Source organism: Siphateles boraxobius, unplaced genomic scaffold, assembly GCF_051911475.1.
Source record: "Siphateles boraxobius isolate OS27281-9 unplaced genomic scaffold, OSU_SipBor_1 119, whole genome shotgun sequence".
NCBI classification, from domain to species: Eukaryota; Metazoa; Chordata; class Actinopteri; order Cypriniformes; family Leuciscidae; genus Siphateles; species Siphateles boraxobius.
The window spans coordinates 3078396-3101028 of record NW_027508721.1 but is presented as its reverse complement, the minus strand read 5'-3'; the positions used below and the strand labels follow the sequence as shown (position 1 = coordinate 3101028).

The window sequence follows — 22633 nt, the reverse complement described above, 5'->3', positions numbered from 1 at the left end:
TTTTTGTTTTTGCGAACAAAAAGTATAATCGTCGATTGATAAATTCAAGATTGAGCCACTGTAGTGACTTGGACTATTTTAAAAATGTCTTTAATAACTTTCCGGGGCTGGCAAGTTTCAATCCCTGAAGAAGCCTATGGACTAGTATGGAGGAGTGATCCAGCTCTCAGATTTCATCAAAAATATCTTAATTCGTGTTCCGAAGATGAACGAAGGTCTTACGGGGTTGGAACAACATGAGGGTGAGTAAATACTGACAGAATTTTCATTTTTGGGTTAACTAACCCTTTAAAATGACATTGTGTTTCTAATTATTTTATGTGGTTAAAATTCATATACAATGTCTTAACAAAAATATACGTACACCAATGTTCCAAAATTCAAGATTTTTTATGTTGTGAAAGAAACCATTATGCTCAGCAAGGCCACGCACAAAAAATACAGTAAAACTGTACTATTGTAAAATATTATGACATTATAAAATAACAATTTTCTAATTTTAATATATTTGAAAGTGCAATTCCTGTGATGGTAAAGCTGAATTTTCAGCATGTCTTCAAGAATCAATATCACATGATCCTTCAGAAATCATAATAATGCTGATTTGGTGCTTACAAACATTTCTTATTAGCAATGCTGAAAACTGTTGTGCTGCTTAATATTTTTGTGGAAACTGTGATATTTTTTCAGGATTCTTTGATGAATAGAAAGTTCAAAAGAACATAATTTATTTGGAATAGAAAACTTTTGTAATATTATGAATCTCACTACTGTCACATGTGATCAATTTAATGTCCTTGCTGAATAAAAGTATTAGTTTATTATATAAAAACCAGTGTGACCACAAACCTTTGAACAGTATTGTGCTCTTCTGCTGTTATCTCGGGATGCTAGTCCCGAGGTAAATGGCGTTCGTCAGCTCCAGTTTGTATCCAGCCTCTCATGGAGACTTCAGATCCCCTAACACCTGCGATGAGAGGACTAAACGCCTGTGAAGAGACGACTCAACGCCGGCGATATGTTATGCCTTAAATTACTACATGATTAACTAACTGTATTTTATCTATGTACATTTCTGAAATGCACTTTCTGTAAAGCTGCTTTGAAACAATATGTATTGTGAAAAGCGCTATACAAATAAATTTGCATTGAATTTAATTATTGTAAAAAAACAAATATACTAATCTAAGATATATAACGTCAAAATAGAGACATGTTTTCATAATAAAAACATTTACTTGTCTTTGTCAATATCAGTGTCCCACCCTTTAACATCATACTTTCATAAAATTATTTGAAAGATTTTTATAATGATGGAAGTCTAGTGTAACTAGTTAACACTTTACCCCAGTCAGTATTTCTCAGTATTTTTGAACATTAATTTTAGTATAGGGACATATAAAGTCTTGAAGTCTTGAGAATTAAACATTCCACTTTTGCACAGGGGCAAGATAATACTCGGGCCAATCAGTAAACACGAGTCGACTCTCTGCCAATGGCACGAGTCTTGGGCGGGGCTACTTGTTTGTCAAAATAGTGTCAAACTTTTGCCATTTCTTCTTCTCCAAGATGCTTTGTACACAACATTAAAATGATTAAAGTAGAGAAACGAAACATGAGATTTCATTGCTACATTGTTTATTTTCCTTCAGTCATTTGTAGCTGAATTGTGTCCAATAAACAGAATAGGTCTCTAAAATCTTTAACAAAATATAACCAATATTTACAATAGTTGTATTAAAAATACAAAAGTAGTTACAGACTTTGCCAGTTGTCTTTGTAAAAGACGTAGAAATACATGTGTTTTTATAGATTTGGCTGGGTAGAAACACAAGGAGCTAAAAGCGATACATTTGAACTCATGACATTCTATATAAAATATATTGTAACTATTTACTGACAATATCATGACCACCTAACATCTATGCAACAACTATAATTTATATTTTCTTGACTACTATGTCTTGCTTCTGAAAATTTGTGCAACAATTCATGATTTGTGCCATACACTTTGACAGCCAGAAACAATGATACTGACAGATAAAATTAAATAAAAATACAAAACATTAAAATCTTTTCAAACAGAATCTTTTGGGCACATTTGGAAAGTTTTTAGGGTCACGATCAAATGAGAAAAGGCATGTTTAAAATGATCATAAACTCATGAGTAACATTAAACACTGATATTGAGGTCTGTGAGAGGCAGCTGCTCAGTCTTTTCTTTGTCTTCAAGTGTCCGAAGAGAGCTACATCTCTTGTGATTGACTTTAACACTCTCTCTCACACACAGACACACACACACAGACACACACAGACACACACACACACACACACACACACACACACACACACACACACACACACACACACACACACACACACACACACACACACACACACACACACACACACACACACACACACACACACACTTTCTGTAACACGTTACAATCTAAACTAACATGGCAGATTAAAACTTCAAATGAAATGGCATAATACTGGTTTCCATGGTTTTGTAACACTGAGATTGCATTATGTGCAACACCTCTCATCATTCTGTACTTAAAACAAGACTACGTTCTTCATTTTATTACACAATCATCTGTTTGTTCCTTCTTGTCTTTGTTTTGCAGAACTTATGTTAAAAGTGCCAACATTTTCTCTGCTCCTTTCCTCTTTCACAGTGATCTCCATTAAGATCCTAAATGCTTTGCTATATTTCAATCCAGGGCCAAGGTTGTGAAAACACTGGGGGTAGAGATATTATAAGGGGGGCCCTTATTACACTGCAGATATTTGCTCATTTTCTGTAGAGAGAAAATACAAAAAAGAGAGATTGAGTTATAATATACAAATATTTAAAAATAGGAAAAAAACAACATGCAATTTTTATTAGATGGACATATGGTGCTTCATGACCAATACATGATTTTCATATTTAGATGTACAATTACCAATATGCAGAACTGATTTTTAATAGTTTTTTAGTTTGTGTGCTGTGTATCAAACAACAACAATAAAATCATATTATGAATGAGAACATTTTATTTATTTTCTAAGCCAAATTTTGGGCTGTGTAACTGTTAACCATTAAAGTCCTAGAACATTTTTGATTCTAACCATTCTAGTAGTCAGCATCAAGTGTCTTCTAAGGTTAAGCCACAATTTTACATTTATTTTGTCTGAGAATGGATGAATTTACCAGAATTAAGGGGGAAAAAAAGGCAGCACAATGATGGACAATGATCTTAAGAAAGTTTACAGTATATATCCGGGCTATTCAATTGGCGGCCCGCAGGCCAGGTCCGGCCCGCCAATCATCTCCATCCGGCCCGAGGGCACCCCGACCTCCCTCCTCCTCTTTTCCTGGCAGTGCTGCTAAATTTGGTTAGATATGCGCGTGGCCACAGTGGCGCCTGCAGCTGTAGCTATACGCACTGTGTGTGTACCATGACTGACCTGAGAAACGTTTTCAGTCCGAATGTTTAAGCAATTATGTGTGTGTCCCATATTTCTGTCGACTGAAGCAGCGATATCAATCATTCGTGAATTAATCATTGGTTCGATTATTTCCTGTCCATGAATTGGCCAAACGCGCTTGCAAAACGCTCTGAAACGGTTCGGATTCGTTCGGACTGTTCTGTCACTGAATCATCTGAAGCGGTTTCTCGGTCAGTAAGAACAAATAGCGCTGTTTTCAGTTGTTTCACTAGTTTACTTCGAACTACTCAGCACGGCCCAGTGGATAACGGAACGCAAGCTTAAAGGAGTTGCGTTTACTCCCAGTCCCGGACACTATTATTAAACAGTGTTGCGACATCCAGTGAGAAGCGTTTCAATCTGACACAATTCTCTGTTACAAACCACAAATCACTCAATGATTTTAAATAGTTTTAAATCGGATGAAACAGCCTCAACATTCCTAACACGACTGATGAGGTAAATAGCAGAAACATTGTGCCATGAACGAAGTTAGAAGACTATAAATCCCTAATCACCAGCCTTACAAACATTTACCATGAATGTAGCCTACTGTAGTAATTTACCATAGTTTAGGCAGAAATGTGGAATATTTATATTGAATACAATGTTATAGTCATTTATATTGAATTAGATTTATTAGGGGGCTAGATAAATAATTAATTTTGTGTATAGTTTTTACCTGTTTAGGCATTTATTATACAGTGGGAGTGAGTGAGTAGCCATGCATGGTTTTATATGGTTACAAAGTCTCACTGTCAGAATGTTTTAATTTAAGCCCTATAATAATTATTAATTAAATAATTCTTACCAATAGCTACGATCTTGTATAATTCATATATTTGTACATAGCAGTAAATAAGTTATTTATGGTCTGTTAAATCTGCATACTGTTGGGTACCACATTTCCAAGTAAATACAATACTTTTATGTTTACTTTAGCTTACTTATTGATACTGTTATGTTTAAATAAATAAGCTAAACCCACCGGCCCACCTCAACTTTTCGATTTAATAATCCGGCCCTCTAATGAAGCTAATTGAATAGACCTGGTATATATACACACACACACACATACGCTCTATATAAAATTCAATCTGAACATGAACAAATGCAAATACTGCAGCAAGTAGTCAAAACGTCTCGGTTACATATGGTAACCCTCGTTCCCTGAAGGAGGGAACGGAGACGCCACGTCGAGACCAACGAATAGGAATCTCGCTAGAGAGGCCAATCTACTTTGAGTGAAACTAAACAAGCCAATGCACATTGGCGTGCAATCATTTGCATCAGCCGTTCAGACTCGCAGCGCGGGTATATAATGAGCAGAAGGTGCGATTGCACTTCAGTTTTTTGCTGAGGAGCCAAGCCAGACCAGGCCAGGATAAGCTGGCTGCCCCAGCAGCAGATGTGGCGACGGGACGTGGCGTCTCCCTCCCTCCTTCAGGGAACGAGGGTTACCATATGTAACCGAGACGTTCCTCTTCAGTCGGTCAGTCGACGCCTTCTTGCCTGGAAGGTCGATAGGAGAGGGCTTACTCAGAGTGTACCTGTCACTGTTGTTTTATGATAACCTAGAGTGAGAAATTGGATAACACTGGGAAAAGCATGCCCTTTCTGTTAGGAAGGAGAACGCTGCGGAAGTCACTTTCTTCAAGGAGTTATGTGAGAAATGCATATGGACTAGCCCGAAGGCTGTACTACATATGAATACTGGGTGACTTAGCCCACGGGAAAGAAACAGGGTTTTGTTAGGAGCAGCCGTGGAGAAAATATACACATATGGGATCCCCGTAGGGTCAAACATATGGGACCCTGCTTAGACCCGGTTCTCAATGATTCAGCGGATAAAGGCCTGGCGCCGGACGCTCAGCTATGTCCGGGCCGAGGGTGTTGGAGGACTCAACAGGTTTTTCACACTGGAGTAATAAGGTTGCACAGTAGGGTGCAGCAAGCACCTCTCTGTGCTTCTACCCATTTAGGCTGAGAACATGGGAGGAGACCGGCTCTACACGTAGGCTATAATATCTAGCGAACGTGTAAGGTGCGCCCAGCCCGCAGCTCTACAGATATCTGTTAGTGAGGAGCCACGTGTCAGCGCCCAGGAGGATGCAACGCCTCTCGTGGAGTGAGCATGTAACCTGAGCGGGCAGGGCGTCCTTGTGCTTGGTAAGCAAAGGCGATGGCATCCACAATCCAGTGGGCCATCCTCTGCTTGCTGGCCTCCGTAGCAGACAAAGAGCTGGTCTGAGGTCCTGAGACTTTGAGTTCTGTCCACGTACAAATGCAGAGCGCGAACGGGACAGAGCAAAGCCAGGGCTGGGTCTGCCTCCTCCAGGGGCAGTGCTTGCAGGTTCACTACCTGGTCCCTGAAGGGAGTGGTAGGAACCTTGGGAACATAGTCAGGCCGGGTCTCAATAAAATGTGGTTATCACCCGTCCCGAACTCTAGGCACGATTCATCAGCTGAAATTGCCTGCAGGTTCCCTACCCTCTTGACAGAGGCCAATACAACCAGCAGCAAATTCTTCTTGGAGAGACACTTTAAGTCTGCTGATTGCAGAGGCTCAAAGGGAGCATTCTGACGTGCTCGAAGCACCAGGGAAAGGTCCCAAGAGGGTATGGAGGGGGTTGAGGAGGATTTAATCGTCTCGCCCCCTAAGGAACCTGACGACCAGGTCGTAGAACTGTAGGTTGATGTATGCAACGGCCGCAGTGTTGTCCATACGGATCAGCACGTCCCTGCCTTATAGCGGCCTTTTCAAGTGGCTCAGTGCGAGACGTACTGCTAGCAACTCGAGGCAGTTGATGTGCCAATGCAGTTGGGGGTCCGTCCACACCCCTGACACTGCATGCCTGTTGTACGTAGCACCCCGGCCGGTGGCAGAGGCATCTGTGAATACCACAGCATGCCTGAACACCTGTTCCAAGGGGACTCCAGGTGATTGCCACCCGGTGAGGGCCGTGATGCCAAGCCCATCCTGGGACTCGGGCGTGAAGCCAGTGCTGAAGCGGTCTCATATGGAGCAGGCCGAGCGGGGTTACCGCTGCTGCCGCTGCCATATGCCCCAGGAGCCTCTGAAAGAATTTCAGTGGGACCGTCGTCCTGCCTTTGAACGTGTTCAAGCAGTTCAGCACCGACTGAGCGCGTTTCTCCGACTGCTGTCTGTGCGACCAAATCCAACTCCATACCGAGAAAAGAGATCCTCTGCACAGGAGAGAGTTTGCTCTTTATCCAGTTGACCTGAAGACCCAACTGGCTGAGGTGCCTGAGCACAAGGTCCCTGTGTTTGCATAGCAGATCTCGAGAGTATGCTAGTATGAGCCAGTTGTCGAGATAGTTGAGGATGCGAACGCCCTGTTCTCTCATGGGAACAAGGGCACCTCCGTGACTTTCGTACCAGGCTCGCAGAGACCGTACAAGCAGGATCGAAGGGACCGTAGGCGTACATGGAATGGAGCAGTGAGGTGGAACACAGGGACGCGGCTCGGGAGGTGGCCTGTAGTGGGGTCTGAGTGTGCTGTGCAACACTTACCTGGTCCCATGGGGCAGGAGGTGCAGGAGGCGCCTTGGTTGCGTTCTCGAACTTCACACTGCTGCCCGCTGGCGATAGAAGAGGCAGATGAGAGTGGAAAGGATTCTCTCCCCCCACTGCTCTCTGGGCCCTGTTCGGACCCGGAGATGAAAGAAACTGCTCTTGTATTGAAAATTTGGGGCCCAGACACATGAGGCAGCGATCGTGACCATCCTGTGGCCCCAGGTAACGACCACATCCAGAAACACACAGATAGAAAGTTATCTTGAAAAAGACGCGATCTATCTGTCTAAGCTCTTTTAGGGACTGCTCTCACTGGTGATGAAGCACGCAGGGTAACGGTCACTGCAAACACAGACAGGAATGTGTACCTGTCTGTGCGCTATTTCTCTCTCGCTGGTCTTACCGGCCTTGAAAACGGCTGTTGAGCGCTCTCACTGCACACCTTACCAGCTGTGACAAAAGTTTTTTTTGTTTTGCTCAGTAAAAAACAAAAAAGAGAGAGAAGACCGCTCACGCTGCTGTGCTGTCACGCCCGCACCAGGGTGGAAAGGTCAGAGAAAAAGGCTGGTTTGAAGTTCCACAATCTCCTGGGAGTTTGTAGAGAGCATCGAAGTGCTTGGCTCCAAAGCAAAAAGCTGAAGTGCAATCATACCTGCTGCTCAATATATACCCGCGCTGCGAGGCTGAACAGCTGATGCAAATGATTGCATGCCAATGTGTATTGGCTTGTTTAGTTTCACTCGAAGTAGATTGGCCTCTCTAGCGAGATTCCAATTTTCTGTCTCGACGTGGCGTCGACTGAACGACTGAAGAGGAACAATTGAGAATTGTCTTGTAAAATACAAAATAAAAAAATACAAACAGTGCAAAGGATTTTCACATACTCTATAAGTAGTATTTACATAAGATGGTTCTCTTGGCTGAGGCAGTTATCTCCGTCGGAATCGAATCCACCGGGACACTGTGTAGCGACTCATTTGAAAACATAAATTTCAATGCCTCATCCGATGTGTACTGCTTGTTTTATACGTGTTACTGGTTTGTGTTATGCCAAATGTATGCTTTGTCAGAGAGTACTCAAGCAAATCTGTTATTTTGTGTTTGTTTTCATGCATGCATATAACTACTTTCACTTTGTGTTCCTTTAAATTTCCAAATAAACATGCTAACTGGTGGTTCAAAATACCAAAACCTGTTTATTGGTCGAGTAGATAACCATTTGAACCAATCTGGGGAAGGGGGTGGGACTAAGCATCAACAATAGTTCATGTTTGGCTCAGAGGAAAAAAACGCATGGGTTTCTTTGACGAACCAATGCTGTTTAAAACTTGATGTTTTTAATCACGGAGCCTCAGAATGTCCAACTGAGACTGAGAATCTTTATAAGACTTTTTAAAGCATACAGATTGGATTAGAGCTTCAAAAGTTGTTAAACATTTAAGAACAATAGTTATTTTTAGCCGAGGACGGCTGTCTCTGTCTTTAAGGGTTAAGCTACACGTTTCTTTTTTGGCTGTTATTTAATAAGTTAAAAAATTATCCAAAAAATAAATTAAATAGGTAATAAATATTGGTCAAAATATCAATGTCTATGGTCCAGCAGTTTTTAACAGTTAGTTCTGGTCTTCCCATTTAATTTTTTTGAAAGTCAGAGCAATGATTTGCTGATATTTTTGTAGTGATTACTGCATAATTAAATACTCACCATCCGTTTGTGGCCGTCGTGGTGACTGACAGTATGCTGGTAATCTACTCGATGGGTGCACTGGAGGAGGATCACATGACCTTTTAAGGAATCGAGACCTCTGCAGAGCGGCTGTGTAGTCTGGTGGGCGTCGCCCATGAGCATGACTGTGGCTGTCTGCCTCAGCCAATGACAGAGCAGTATAACCAGGTGGTGTGGGTGGCGGCTCTCTAAAACGTCCCTCCCTCCGACTCGCAATATTCTTGTTTGCATTTGGAGTCTCATCTTTTCCACCTCTTCTTTTTATCGTTCCTGTGTCGCCTTCCAATTCATCACCCCAGTAACCGGTAGGTGTGGTCACGTGACTACGTCCCATCCCTTCTGACAGAGTCTCCCAGCTGCGGTTTTCATAATAGCCAACACGCTGTGGAATGCTCTGGATGTTGTCATGGGAACCACTGGAGCAGGACGTCCAGCTGCCACGGCCACTGTCTGCTGCGTCCAACGATGCTCGGTCACACTGATCCTGAGTCAAGGAATAGGACCTGAGAGACAGAAATATAGAAAGACTTTAAAAAGTTACTAGACCAATTGACATCCAGAAAAAAATACATATATTTTTTAACTTTTTGGGTAATTGTGTGCAAACCTCTTACCCGAGGCTTATTTGGTCAGGCTCTGCTCTACGCGAGCTGAGTGGGTTTGCAAGTGTATGGGGTTGAGCATGTGTGTGGTCATCAACCATGATGAGATCAGAGGAGGAAGAGCTTAACAGACTCAACTGATCTGATGCTTCACTCACCACTAACTGTGGGGCTATGAGAAAAACACATGCATAAATAAAGCAAACAACAATTAAATAAATCAGAGAATATCTTACGCTTTAGAGGTGTGAATCTTTGGGTTGGGTTGATCTTGAACTGTTTCGATTTATATATATTTTTTTTAAATCACCTTTTGGTTTGAAAAATCAATTAATCTATTCAACATATGAACAACGATTAATTTCTTGGATTAATAAAAAAAATATATTAATTTCTTAAGTTGCTCATCACTTCTCAACTATATTATTTATCTTTATCTAAATAATGACATGATATAATTACAATTTACTAATGATTTCTGAAGGATCGTGTGACTGAAGACAGGAGTAATGGCTGGTGAAAATTGAGCTTTGCATCAAATTGTTGCATTAAAATTGTTGCATTAAATTGTAATAATATTTCACAATACTTCGGTTTTATTCCTGTATTTTTGATCAAATAAAAGGCAGGGTTCAAGAGCATAAGAGACATCTTTCAAAAACATTTAAAATAGTTATGTTTCCAAACTTTTGGCCAATAACACTCTCACCGGGCACTTTATTAGGTACACCCGTTCAACTGCTCGTTAATACAAATATCTAATCAGCCAATCACATGGCAAAAAGTCAAGACGATCTGAGCATCAGAATGGGTTAGAAAGGTGATTTAAGTAACTTTGATTGTGGCATGGTTGCTGGTGCCAGACAGGCTGTTCTGAGTATTTCAGAAACTGCTGATCTACTGGGATCTTCATGCACAACCCTCCCTAGGGTTTACAGAGAACGGTGCGAGAAAGAGAAAATATCCAGTGAGCGGCAGTTCTGTGGGCGAAAATGCCTTGATGATGCCAGAGGAGAAATGGCCATACTGGTACAAGCTGACAGTAACTCAAATAACTACCCGTTACAACTGAGGTATGCAGAAGAGCAACATTGGGATGTGGTGAAACGGGAGATTCACATCATGGATGTGCAGCCAAAAAATCTGCAGCAACTGCCTGATGCCATCATGTCAATATACCAGCATTGCTACCAAGTTTTATTGAACTGAATCAATACACACAACTACATACCTTTTCTAGGTGTACTGTGAGGTGAGGTACGTGGAGAGGAGAGTAGAGAGGAAGCATTTGATTGGCTGTCCTCAGGTGGTTTTCGTTGTCTGTCCCTCCCCTTCTCTGACAGAGACAAAATCTTATGGAGAGACTGAGGAGACTGGGCACCTACAGGCACAATAACGCCATCTCAATACAAACAAGTCACCAGCAGAGGGCGCTCCAATAATTCCAGAACTACACTTCAGTTGTATAGGTACAACAGAGAAGGTCTTACCAAATGGTGGTAACTCTTTGTCAAGTGATTTCTTGGGACCATGACTTCCATTTGTTTGCTGCGTAGTGGTGGTTCTCTGACCAACATGAGAGGCATCCAATCGCATCCTCTCACCCGAGTTCTTCAGTACTGAAACCACAAGTACACAGAAACAAGTTTAGCTGGCCCATTATATAAAAACTAAATGTATAAATGTTAATATTTTTTTTTATCAAACAGAACAAAATTAAGTCTCATATATGAATTTATTATGCAAAAAAAAAAAAAGCTTTATGTGGTTTTTCAGCTTTATGTGGTTTTTCAATTGCAGGTCAATCAATATTTTCTCTAAGAATAGTCCATTTCATTACTGTTATTATGTCACATTATGGTATTCAAGGACATTTGAAAACATAAAAAAAAATATTCATGCATGACTTAAGCTGAGCTGATCAATGCAAAAATACATGCATGAGAGATAGGCACTATAAAGCAATCTACTGATCTAACGCACAACTAGCAATAATCAATTATTTTTTTAATTTTTAGGTTTTTTGCAATTATTTATAACCCTTCATAATACTCAATGAAAACAGGAAGTCAGTGTTATCGTGTTCTTTAAAAGGAGCATTCCAACTCACTCGAGCTGTTGGCGGGCTCACATTGCATGGAGAGTTCCTGGAGCGTGTCTTCATTACTCTCGTGTGATTGCGTGTCCAGATACTGCCGCACACGTCTGCTCATCATCTCCACCTCGTAGAGTTTCTTAGCACTGAGAAAAGAGCTGCGCCTCCCTTTCCTCTTACCGCCCATCGTTCCGATGTCAGAGAGAGAAGAGCTGCTCACCTGGCTTAGAGACCTAAACACATAAGAACAAAAGACACAATGTATGTTAACGGCAACAGGTAGACAAACTAACAGAGGAAGTTAGCAAGACAACTAGATCAATCAGCCAGAGAATCATGCTGGGAATTTAATATGGCCCTTTTTAACATGCACAAAGAAGAGGATTTAGATGCTACAGGTTCATAAAATATTTACATGTCTAGGAAGTAGGGATGAGCATAAGTAATCAATTAGTCAGGTACTCATACTTTTAACTAACCAGTCAACTAGCAAAATACAAATATAATTACTCAAAAATGTACGTTCTTTCGCACTTACTTGCCTTAGATAAATTAAAATTAACACACAAAAAAAACTTTTAATGACTGAAAAAGCTGAAATAAAATCAAATCTAATATTAGATGAAAACTTGGAATTGGCATCTAAATGAAATTTGTTGAAGCACTAAAATTGGTAATAAACTGGAAATAATTAAAAACTAAAACAAATAAATACAACCTAAACTGTAATAGACAAAAGCACATAAAACAACCTAAAAAAGTAACTAAAATTAAAAAGAAAACTGAAAATAAAAAAGCTAATTCCAAATGTGAATAAAACTGTGATAGTCTATAAATACTAGTAAAATAACACAGGTAGGCACCAATGACATTTTTTTCCCACTGAATACAACTCTTCTAACGGTTAATACCTCCTTTAGTAGTCTTTTAATATAAACAGAGCATCTTCTATACAAGCCACAGGCGAGTGCAAATATGTTTTTATTATTGTTTTAATATCTTGATGTCTTCATTAATGCATATTGGTTTGAAAAGTAAAGCATTTAATCTAGTATTGATTGTACAACATTACTGAACAAAACAAAAAACATTTTAGTGCTCGACTACAGTATTACTTAATGCCCACTCCTACTCAAGTATCAGACATACTTTTATACAACCATATAAATTTTGGAAGGAAAACCTTGATAAGAAAAAATCCATGCCCTTCCAGAGAATGAAAATTAGCATATGGAAGGAAGTCAAAGATGAGATTTTACAAACGCAGTGCAACTAAAGCTAGGCTATTCAAAGAAATGTTAGTGTGGTTTAGTACACAACACAGCAAAAACAATGGCAGTTAACAGAGAAAGTGAAGGAAACAAAGAGAAAGACGGTACCAGTACCACTTACCCAAGACTCCTCCACTTTTTCTTCCTAAAACACAGACCAGTGAAGAGCCCGAAGAACAAGAAAATTAAGAGATCAAGAAAAAGGAGACAAAAAGACACTAGTGCTTAGACAATGAAGCCCATAGAGCAAAGGCCCAAAAACAAGAAGTCCAGTAAGACACCAAGCACACAAATGACTGCCAGCACAAACTATTAGCAATGGATATATGCCCCACTGTGTTCAATATCTAGTGATCTGCCTATGTACTACTTGGGAAATATTTTATGTAGGGATGCTCCGATCAGGATTTTTGCAGCCGATACGACTACCGATTTCTTGTCATCAATGATCGGCCGATACCAATCAATCAAGCTTTACATAAGTGAAATATAAGCTCTCAGTTGAGCGTCAGTGTTAACCCCTTACACCATGTAAGTGGCATATTTAAAAGTAATGGCTTATAACTCTACAAAAAAACAAGGTATCATCCTGTACATGGTCTCATTTGATTAAAAAAAAAAAAACTTTAGAATTTTGGCACAAATAGATTTTGATCTTGTTTGGACATTTTGACCGTATGCTGGGAAAACCCCAGAAAAAGCATGCAATTTATAGACTTATTTTTTTACTTATTCATGCTTGAGATGATGACTTTTAGAAAGTATATATGGCAGGGCATAAAATCAAGTTTGGGCTTATTTACAATGATGTCAACTGCATCTGGGTCAAATTTTGTGTCGATCTCAAAGCAATCAAAAGTTATGGCATTTGGAACCATGGTCGCCTTTTTATCAAAAGTTCAACTAACCTCTCCAAACAAGTGATCTGAGTGTTTTACTAATCATAAGAACTACTAACACGTGCAAAAACGCAACAAAGCATAAAAATATTGATAATTACATCGAATAATCAACAAGTGATTAGATCCTGGTTAATGATTGATGATCTTCCAGTGCTGTCCTATTTTATGGAGCAAAATAAATCAAAACCTGTCAATCTGAGCGGTCGATCCAGGCACGCATCAGCTGTAAAACAGTGATTGGTCTCTGCACATTGTTCCTAACTACCATACCAGAGATCCAGTTTTCATTGGTTGAACTTTCAAATGAAGTTGGAAAACACTGCATCATGAACGCGATATGATTGTATCCTGGAATCCTATAGCTTTAGATTTACTAATGTTTCTCAAAGTTACAAAGCAGAACGTGACGCAAAAGCCTCATCTGTATCCCGTTTACATGCACGATGGCGAACTTTTTCAAATTGCGTTCTGTTTATGGGCCAAATTTAGTGATTACCGATAGAGTCATAGAATGTGGTTATCAGCCGATACCGATCTTAGGCTGATCGATTGGAGCATCCATAATTTTGAGGCATCTTAATTACACTGCCCTAATGCTGACAGGAACTCGTATTAAAATACTGAACAATAATATTTCAGTTTAATAAAAAAACAGATTATTTTTAAATCGGCCACTGATGAGGTTCCCTTTCCTGTGCAGGTAGCGATGCAGCTCAATAAGTTTTGAAAAAGAGCTAGTGTGTCTGTGTAATTATGCTTTTATCTTAAGGTTTAATTGATGTCATGTGTTTGTGTGTATGAAATATCATTGCAAAAATATAATATGAAATAATTAAACACTTTGTGAGTGAGTGTACCTTGTCTTAAAAAGCAATGCAGGGTCCATAGTGATGGAAGCCATTCGAACAACGTGTCGGATCTCTCGTGCAATCATCCTCAACTTCTCAAAATTCACCAGACCATCCACCTTAGAGTTGTTGCCTATAAGCACATGTTTGAAACGGGATCAAACATTTTTCATTTACATTTAAAAAAAAATAAACTAAAAGCAACAGAAACAGAGAAAAACGCAAGTTACCCTCATGGAGGAAAGTGAGGTCTTTCTTAATGACAGGAAACAGAGGGATGACTGGCGGCTGCAGGTTGTGTTTGTTGAGGAGGTTGCGGTATTTGGCCATGTTGCGAGAAGGGTCGAAAACATCCTGTAATTCTGCCAAAAGCTTCTCGTATTTTCCAGGCAATCGTTCCCATGTAGATCGCAACCGAGAGACAGGTGCTAGATTGAACCCACTGCAAAATACACATATAGATACAATTTAGAGATTGTATAATGGGGAGGAGACAGACTATTCCCAGCATTAACATGAACAAACTTGACACATTTTTGCAAAAACACAAGCACATTGACATGTTTATATATGTTAAAAGAAGCATGGAACGACAAATTTAAAAAGATGGCGTTCTACGTTGAATCAGTTATATTTTATTGCAGAAAATGTAATGGATTAAATTAAAAGTTTTGGTGGTGCTGGTTTTCCTTTCATTTTTTCAGAAAATTATAGATTATAAGATTAAGTAATGGTATATAATAATAATGTAGTATAATAAATATAATATTTTATAGCAACAAATATTTACAATAATAATTTATATTTATATAACTTAATTTATATAATAATCATAATATTTTAATTTTACAATATTATTTATTATTATTAATAATAATATAATGTAAACGGTAACACTCTACAATAAGGTTTCATTAGTTAAAATTATCTATAATGAACAATACTTCTATAGCATTTATTAATGTAAATTTCAACATTTACAAATACATTATCAAAATCAAAAGTTGTATTTATTATCATTAGTTAATGCACTGTGAACAAACATGAACAAAAAATGAACAGTTCTATTTTTATTAATTAACGTCAACGAATTAATAAATACTGTAACAAATGTATTGCTCATTGTTAGTTATGTTACATTAACTAATGTTAACAAATGAGACCTTGTTGTAAAGTGTTACCATGTAAACTAACCTGGGAATGTAAACTACAGCCCCAGAAATGCGATGCATCCAAACACGACTGCATAATGATGATACTACTTGGTATCATATCATGAAACATAATCACGGTATCATGACAACACTAATAGACACAAACTAAAGTGCTCATTTGATAATGATCATTTCCTAGAAATTAAGTCTACCTGATAATGGCAAACATGGAGTTGAAGTTCTTGCAGTCACGGCAGTGAAGAGCAATCTTTATAAAGTGCTTGATGATCTTCACTCTTTTCGCTTGGTTGGTTTCCTGTACAATCTCTGTGGCAACCCAGAAAGTCTCCTGGTTCACAAGATACTCAAAGTTGCGCAGGTTGGTGGGAGGATCTTGTGGGTGCAGCTTGAAGAGGTCACTTATGTAATCCGTCGGTTCAATGCTGGAGAAGAGCAGATAGTTGCGTGCTGACAGCTGATTGGCTATCTCCATGGAGCTTAAGGACAGCAGAGGGACCACAGATTCTCTCTGCATCTCCTGTGCTTCCACATCTGAACACAGTGTCTCTGTCTCAGTGTTGTTCTTCAGATAGTACCTGACAAGGAAGCAGCAAAAAACAGCCATCACGTTTTAAAATAAATCACTAAATAGTCCATTTGAATTCTCAAATTCAGCTTAAGACCAAACCTAGCACTCAGCTGTATCCTGTCAGCCAGTTTAGAGAGTTGATCAGGAAGTCGCCTCTGTTTGATAACGCCCTCCTGTGTGACTGACACCTCACAAAGTGAATAGGCCTCGGGACTTGTGGTCAAGCCAAACTCTCGCATTGCCTGATTGGCTGCTTCTCTCGCTGTGGTGTCCCTATTGATCAGCAAGAAACGACTTTGTTGGTCTGCCTTGAAAACACGCAGCACCTGGTCTTGCAATTCTGCGAATGAAAAAGTTTAACAAAGCATAAAATAAATGTATATAGGTTTATAAAATGAATGTAAACCTCAACCAGCACGAAGTTCCAAACATTCCTGCATAGCACAGATTACATGCAACTTCTAGAACTATATTAGCTAAATGGACGAGGTAGATATAACATTCAAGTGAAAAGAGATGATAGGAACCCTAACAACAAAGACAGAAAGGTTAACTGGAGATCCAGATCAAGCAGAAGTCAGATGAGGCATCCTGGCACTAATGAAAATAGAAGATGTACAAACATAAGCTGTACAGCATCTTGTCGAGCAAAGTAGAGGCGACATTGAGACATAAACAATTTCTGCACGAACAGGCAGAGCTTCATTCTAAAGTAGAGCTGTCAAAAATACATGTTCTTCAGTAACGTCTATTTTAAAATAGAAAAGGTAATACCAATCCTTTAGCGTATTCGTTTTTGCAGGATATTTTAGGTTTATGTCATTTGCAACTGTGCATGTCTGTAAACAAGGTGTCTGAAATGCTACATGCATGCTTAAACAACATTTTTTTTCTGAGATGCTTCTTGTAGGACCTTACGTTTACAATCAGTGGTTTTGATGACTTAGTGATCTAGTAAGATCTACTGTGGTGTGGTGATCACAGACAACCATTGGTATACGTCAAACCACTACTCAACCAGATAGAGATATGTAGTGTACCTTTGTTAACGTAAGTTGGTAAAATGTAAGTAATAAAAAATGGATGTGTGTAAAAATACATCTAAATGCCGCTAATTAGATCTACCGATTAAAAAAAATCTGTATCATTGTATTTTTTAATTTTTTTTTTACAGTTTTCTTGAATTACTTCAGAACTTGCAGTCCTTAATTGAAAATGTAAGCTATGCTTACTTTATTCAGAAATACTTCAAGACAACAGAAACAGACATGGACATAAAAAAAACCTAATTTGTAAGATTGGTATATCAATTAAAGTTTTAAAAAAAGAAAATAAATGGTAACTTTACTGGAATTGGCCCAGTGGCAAGTTTTTCATATGGTACAAAGTGTACGTGTCTACACAGACAGGACACTGAAATAAACCAGAGACAATGTAATAAAGTGTGGACATAGTTCCACAGCCATAAGGCACATTTAATTTATCCTAGAGCGTGAGTCAGGCTTGCCAGATGACCGGAAAAACACAGTATATTAGCAAAAACGTAGCAACAGTGCTGCTACACATCTTTTTTACTTTCAAGATAATTAACTTCCTAAAAGTCTGTTTCATCCACAAGTGACAGATTACCCATGGTGATGCCATCACCGTGAAAAACTTGCCACCGACTCAAGTTTGCAAAAATGAATCATATCTGTAAAAGAACGATTACTATAAAGGGCTAAAAAGATAAGCATAGCAGAGAGAAGAAAAGACAGCCAACTAGAGAAAACTGTACAACAGATTTTGAGAGAGAGAGATAGACAGGCAATTACGTGAGACAGGTTTCTATGAAGAAGTAGTTATCTAGAGGAGACGAGTGGAACCATACACGTCAGATGTCTAAAAGGACGAGCAGATCCGCAGTAGTGCACAAATACTCACGAGTGAATCCAGATGCTGTGAGCAAGAAGAATGTAGCGGGATCATTAGTAAATCGCACGGATATAACAAAAGTAAAGCAGGAACACAAAAAGAATTTTTGAAATTGAAATAAAAAGGTGTCCATGTAAATATAGACATTGAGACAACTGGCGGGATCAAAAACAGGCAGCGGGGCTTGAAACGTGAAAGCGTCCTGTGGGTCTCCACAAAGAGAAGCCCACGGAGGTGAGCGTGGCTGATCATAGGATAGGCCTACATGTGGATCATCATCCCATCCTTAATGCATTATTTTTGACAGACCAAATAAATTATATATTTAATTTATGATCTAATAATAATAGAATTATAATGAACAATTATAATAAGATATAATTCTATTTACTACAATTACATTTTATAATTTTATTACATTATCATCTTGTGCACACTAATTTTTAATTATTCATATGAGTATTATGTATCCGTTTACCTGGTGGCTGTGTGCTGTAGTCGATGATGCGTTGTTGGCCTTGGGCCAAGTCAGGGTTACTGGATGAGAGATTTCCGCTGACTGGCATAGTGGTCGGAGTCTGTTTGTTCTGCCGTAATCCCACAATGCTGTCATCCTGAGTCTGCCCTAACCCGAGGTCACTACACAACAAGGCATAATGACTCAGCATGACTTAGTAAAAAGATTAACATTCATCTATCAGAATTTAGCACATAAACCACAAGGGGTTGAGGTGAAATATTGCTTAAAATCCCATTAATGAAATATGACTAAGATGGCAAGATTTGTACTATTTGACTTTTCTCTTTGAGGACTTTAAAGTCAGCAATAGTGTGAGAAGAGTGGATGCGCTTGTATACCTGTAAGGTTTCTGAGGTAGGATGCTCATACGCGTCTTGTCTAGAATCTTCATCAGTTTATTTCGACCGCCCACAGTATGTGCTTTGACCTTCTTGCTGACCTTTTCTTGACCCATTACATCAGATCCAGCCCCAAGTTCAGCTACAGAATAACGGCTACTTTTCTTTCCGTCACCAATCTTTGGAAGATGAGGAACGCCGTTTTTCCTTTCCTCTGCCACCCTGGCCACCAACTCCTTAAAGACTGAGAAGAGTGAAAATGAGTAAAGATAAGAAAAAAAACAGAGATGTTGAATTCAGTCTGTGTGTGTTGATGTATCCTGGAGGGAATCTCACCCAGGAGGTTGGTTTTGACACTCATACAGAGCTGTATGTTGTTCTTGAGAATTTCAATTGCTTTGGATAACTGCACATTCTCAAACGTCTGCCCGTTCACCTCCAATATCTGCACATGGGTATGAAAAAAAAATTTGTTAAAGAAAATGCTTCAGTGTCTTGTTGCATTACGCTGAGGTTTGAAAGATGTTACCTGGTCTCCACGTTTAAGCCCCGCCTCCTCTGCTTTGCTGCCGACTTCTACACTACTGATAAAGAGGCGTGTCCCACGTTCAGCTCCACCAATAAGTGTGAAGGGGAGGGGCATCTCTCGAGCAGTTCTTGTAATAGTAATCACTCTGGGTTTGGCTTTAGCAGCACAGGCTATGTTGAGCAGCCGCAACTGTCCTGTCATTTTCTGCTCAGATAAATACAGTTAATAAGGATGCTTGTCTGATACTGTGATAATGTTTAATTCAAATATAGACTATTGAGATACTTAAGAGCAATGCTTGCATGCTGTACACACCTCTTTTTCCAGATTGCTCTGGAACTCCTCCAAAAAACTGGTCATATCAGGGTCTCCTTCAAAGTCACTAAAGTGATTGTTAACCCATAACAATACAACTCGGGTTACCTGAGTAGAAGAGAGAGTGAAGGACTGTGAGTTCAGTCCCACCGAAGCATAATGTGTGCGTGTTTCTTTAGAAAAGGTTGATTTAGTCACGCTACCTTGTCCCGTAAACTGGGGTCATTAAACCAGTCCAGAAGTCTCTGTCCCAAAATCAGAGGACTGGGCAAGAAGGTACGATAGGTCAACAGGAAGTCTTCAATATATGTGGGGTCCACGACTGAATGATCCTCCACTAAGTGCTGCATTAGCCTCTCAGCAGTACCCTAAAAAGCGTACATTAGAATTTTTTCTTTTAAATTACCATGTTTAAAATACCTTTTTTTAAATCTTTTCTGGTAAAACTAAATACAAACACAACACATTTTAAATCTGATATTAATAGGTTAAATGGCCTGACAAAATAAATAAACCCTATACACCATTGATCAAATGTCTGGGGTCAGTGAAAATGTATGTTTTTGAAAGTCTCTTATGCTCACCGAGGCTGCATTTATTTGATAAAAACTATATTAAAACTGTTTGTGAAATATTTTTACAAATTAACACTGTTTTATAATGTAATATATTTTAAAATGTAGGCAACACTTTAGTTTATGGTCCAATTCTCACTATTAACTAGTTGCTTATTAGCATGCATATTACTAGGATTTTGGCTGTTTATTAGTTCTTATAAAGCACATATTAATGACTTATTCTGCCTGACCATATTCTACATCCTTTAATCCTACCCAATACCTACACTTAACTACCTTACTAACTATTAATAAGCAGTAATTAGGAGTTTGAGGCAAACGTTGTAGTTAATAGCTAGTTAAAGGTGAGAATTTAATCTAAAGCGTGAACAAAATGTATTTCTGTGATGGCAAAGTTGAATTTTCAGTCTCACATGATCCTGCTGATTTCAAGCTCAAGATTTGGTGATTACAGATTTCAGTTGAAAATGGTTGTGCGGTTTAATTTTCTTGGATACCGGTATATTTTTTTTAAGGATTATTTGATAAATAGAAGTAAAAAAGAACAGCATTTATTTTAAATATAAAAGTCTTTACTGTCACTTTTTATCAGTTTAATGCATCCTTGCTGAATAAAACTATACATTTTATACATCTTTAAATTCTCAAAGCTATGTTGTACTACTTCCATTCACATAACACAAAAGCTCAGAGATTAAAGCTGCAGTCCATAACTTTGGCGCTCTAGTGGTTAATAAACAGAACTGCATGTGTCTTGTGGAAGAACATTGTAGCAGGAGCTACTTCTCTCCGTTTAGGTCTATGACGAGTCATGCAGTTACTGGGCTACTCCGCAGTGGTAGGACCCAAACCAGTCTAAAATAGTCGAATATAACTTTTTTTTTTTTTAAGTCATTCAGATTTTTCCAAAAAACACTTACCTTGACAACAATGTGTCCCTTGCGGGTGCCCGTCCGGTCAAGTTCTCTGTGTTCTTTCACCATGACGATTTCTCCTTCCTCCTCGACTCGCTGTGTGTTCTGCTCAACCTGATTCAGAATGCAGCAGTAGTCCTGTTGGGCAATACACACAAACTACACACGCACAGAGAAATAATAATGTTAACTGGTGATTTTTGGGCGTCACCATTTTATGGTGAAAATTTGCATTCAAAATAAAGCTTGAATAGGAACTTTTACTTAATAGACGATAATCATCTTGAATAGGAAATATTATATTTAAAAAAATGCATTTCTACACTAAATTTATTGACATTAATGAGCTGCTGGATATTAAACTTTAGTACACTTTTACCTGACAGTCGTCCACTTTGGTCCTCATGACTCCTGTCATCAGTTGTTTCTCCAAAGAAGGGGAGACGCCAAAACTTCCACCCATACACACACTCTCAGTGCGGCCATCTGGATAGATCACCTCTACTGCTCCATTCAGAATGACTGACCATGAGTCCAGCTAAAACACACACTTGCCTGTTATCAACTGGACAAAAATGAGGAGATGAAATGCTGCAATGGGTCCAGCCCTCACCTCTTCACAGTGGTTGAGCACGATGGTTCCAGCCCGTTCCACAACCGCAAACACCATGACAGCACAGAGTTCCCTTCGCACTGAAACACTCAGACTGGCAAATGCAGGGAGCTGCTGTACAAACTCCAGCAACTGCTCTGTTTACAGAAAGAAGAAGAAAATGAAATCGAAAGTGAAAATGAAAGTGAAAATGAAGCATAGTGGATTTCCATCATATACAATTCAACAAAGGTTTACCAATGTCATCATCTGTACGGTCCATCGGATCTTTCTCCAGACAGTCTCTAACAATATCTCGACTCATAAGAGGGTCCGTTCCCCTCCCTACGTCTTCATCATCATCATCTTCGTCTGAGTCCACCGCTGTTTCAGGAAGCCCACTCAGATCCATGTCCCCACACTCACTCTCAGTGGCCTGTAAAAGAAACAGTGAGCTCAAATTGTTTTGATTCTTCACAAATTTTCAGCTAGCGATGTTCACAAACATTTGATTTGTGGTTTAACAGCTTTCTGCCCTTTGTGACCCGCATTGCCAAATAAACAAAACAACACTTTGAGGTGACTGTTTGCGCATGCCGTGGATGTTTGTGTGTGCATGTGTAATGCTGATCTGTAGATCAAAAGGTGAGTGTGCTTGAGGACCGACATGAATAGGTTATGGAGAAGTGACAGATGGATCCGGGGGGTGGGGGGGGTTGCGGGGAGAG

At 39.2% G+C, this 22633-nt stretch overlaps 1 protein-coding gene across 2 annotated transcripts in view; it reads right to left on the bottom strand.

The window, feature by feature from the left end:
* Nucleotides 1-1621: 1621 nt before the first annotated feature.
* The window catches only part of rapgef2a (Rap guanine nucleotide exchange factor 2a), a 56967-nt gene continuing 35955 nt past the window's right edge, over nt 1622-22633 (bottom strand). The window contains exons 9-29 of one of the 2 annotated variants that reach the window (XM_077204405.1): nt 22164-22341; nt 21927-22063; nt 21693-21851; nt 21320-21472; nt 20025-20189; nt 19822-19929; nt 19507-19710; nt 19314-19422; nt 18978-19221; nt 18598-18758; nt 16305-16545; nt 15829-16212; nt 14693-14904; nt 14472-14595; nt 12834-12857; nt 11457-11674; nt 10837-10965; nt 10578-10727; nt 9359-9518; nt 8724-9247; nt 1622-2807 (exon numbers count right to left, since the gene is read on the bottom strand). In XM_077204405.1, coding sequence (XP_077060520.1) covers nt 2782-2807; nt 8724-9247; nt 9359-9518; nt 10578-10727; nt 10837-10965; nt 11457-11674; nt 12834-12857; nt 14472-14595; nt 14693-14904; nt 15829-16212; nt 16305-16545; nt 18598-18758; nt 18978-19221; nt 19314-19422; nt 19507-19710; nt 19822-19929; nt 20025-20189; nt 21320-21472; nt 21693-21851; nt 21927-22063; nt 22164-22341 — 3810 coding nt within the window. In that variant the 3' untranslated portion in view covers nt 1622-2781. The remainder of the gene's footprint in view (nt 2808-8723; nt 9248-9358; nt 9519-10577; nt 10728-10836; nt 10966-11456; nt 11675-12833; nt 12858-14471; nt 14596-14692; nt 14905-15828; nt 16213-16304; nt 16546-18597; nt 18759-18977; nt 19222-19313; nt 19423-19506; nt 19711-19821; nt 19930-20024; nt 20190-21319; nt 21473-21692; nt 21852-21926; nt 22064-22163; nt 22342-22633) is intronic. The other variant, XM_077204413.1, reaches the window with a different exon arrangement.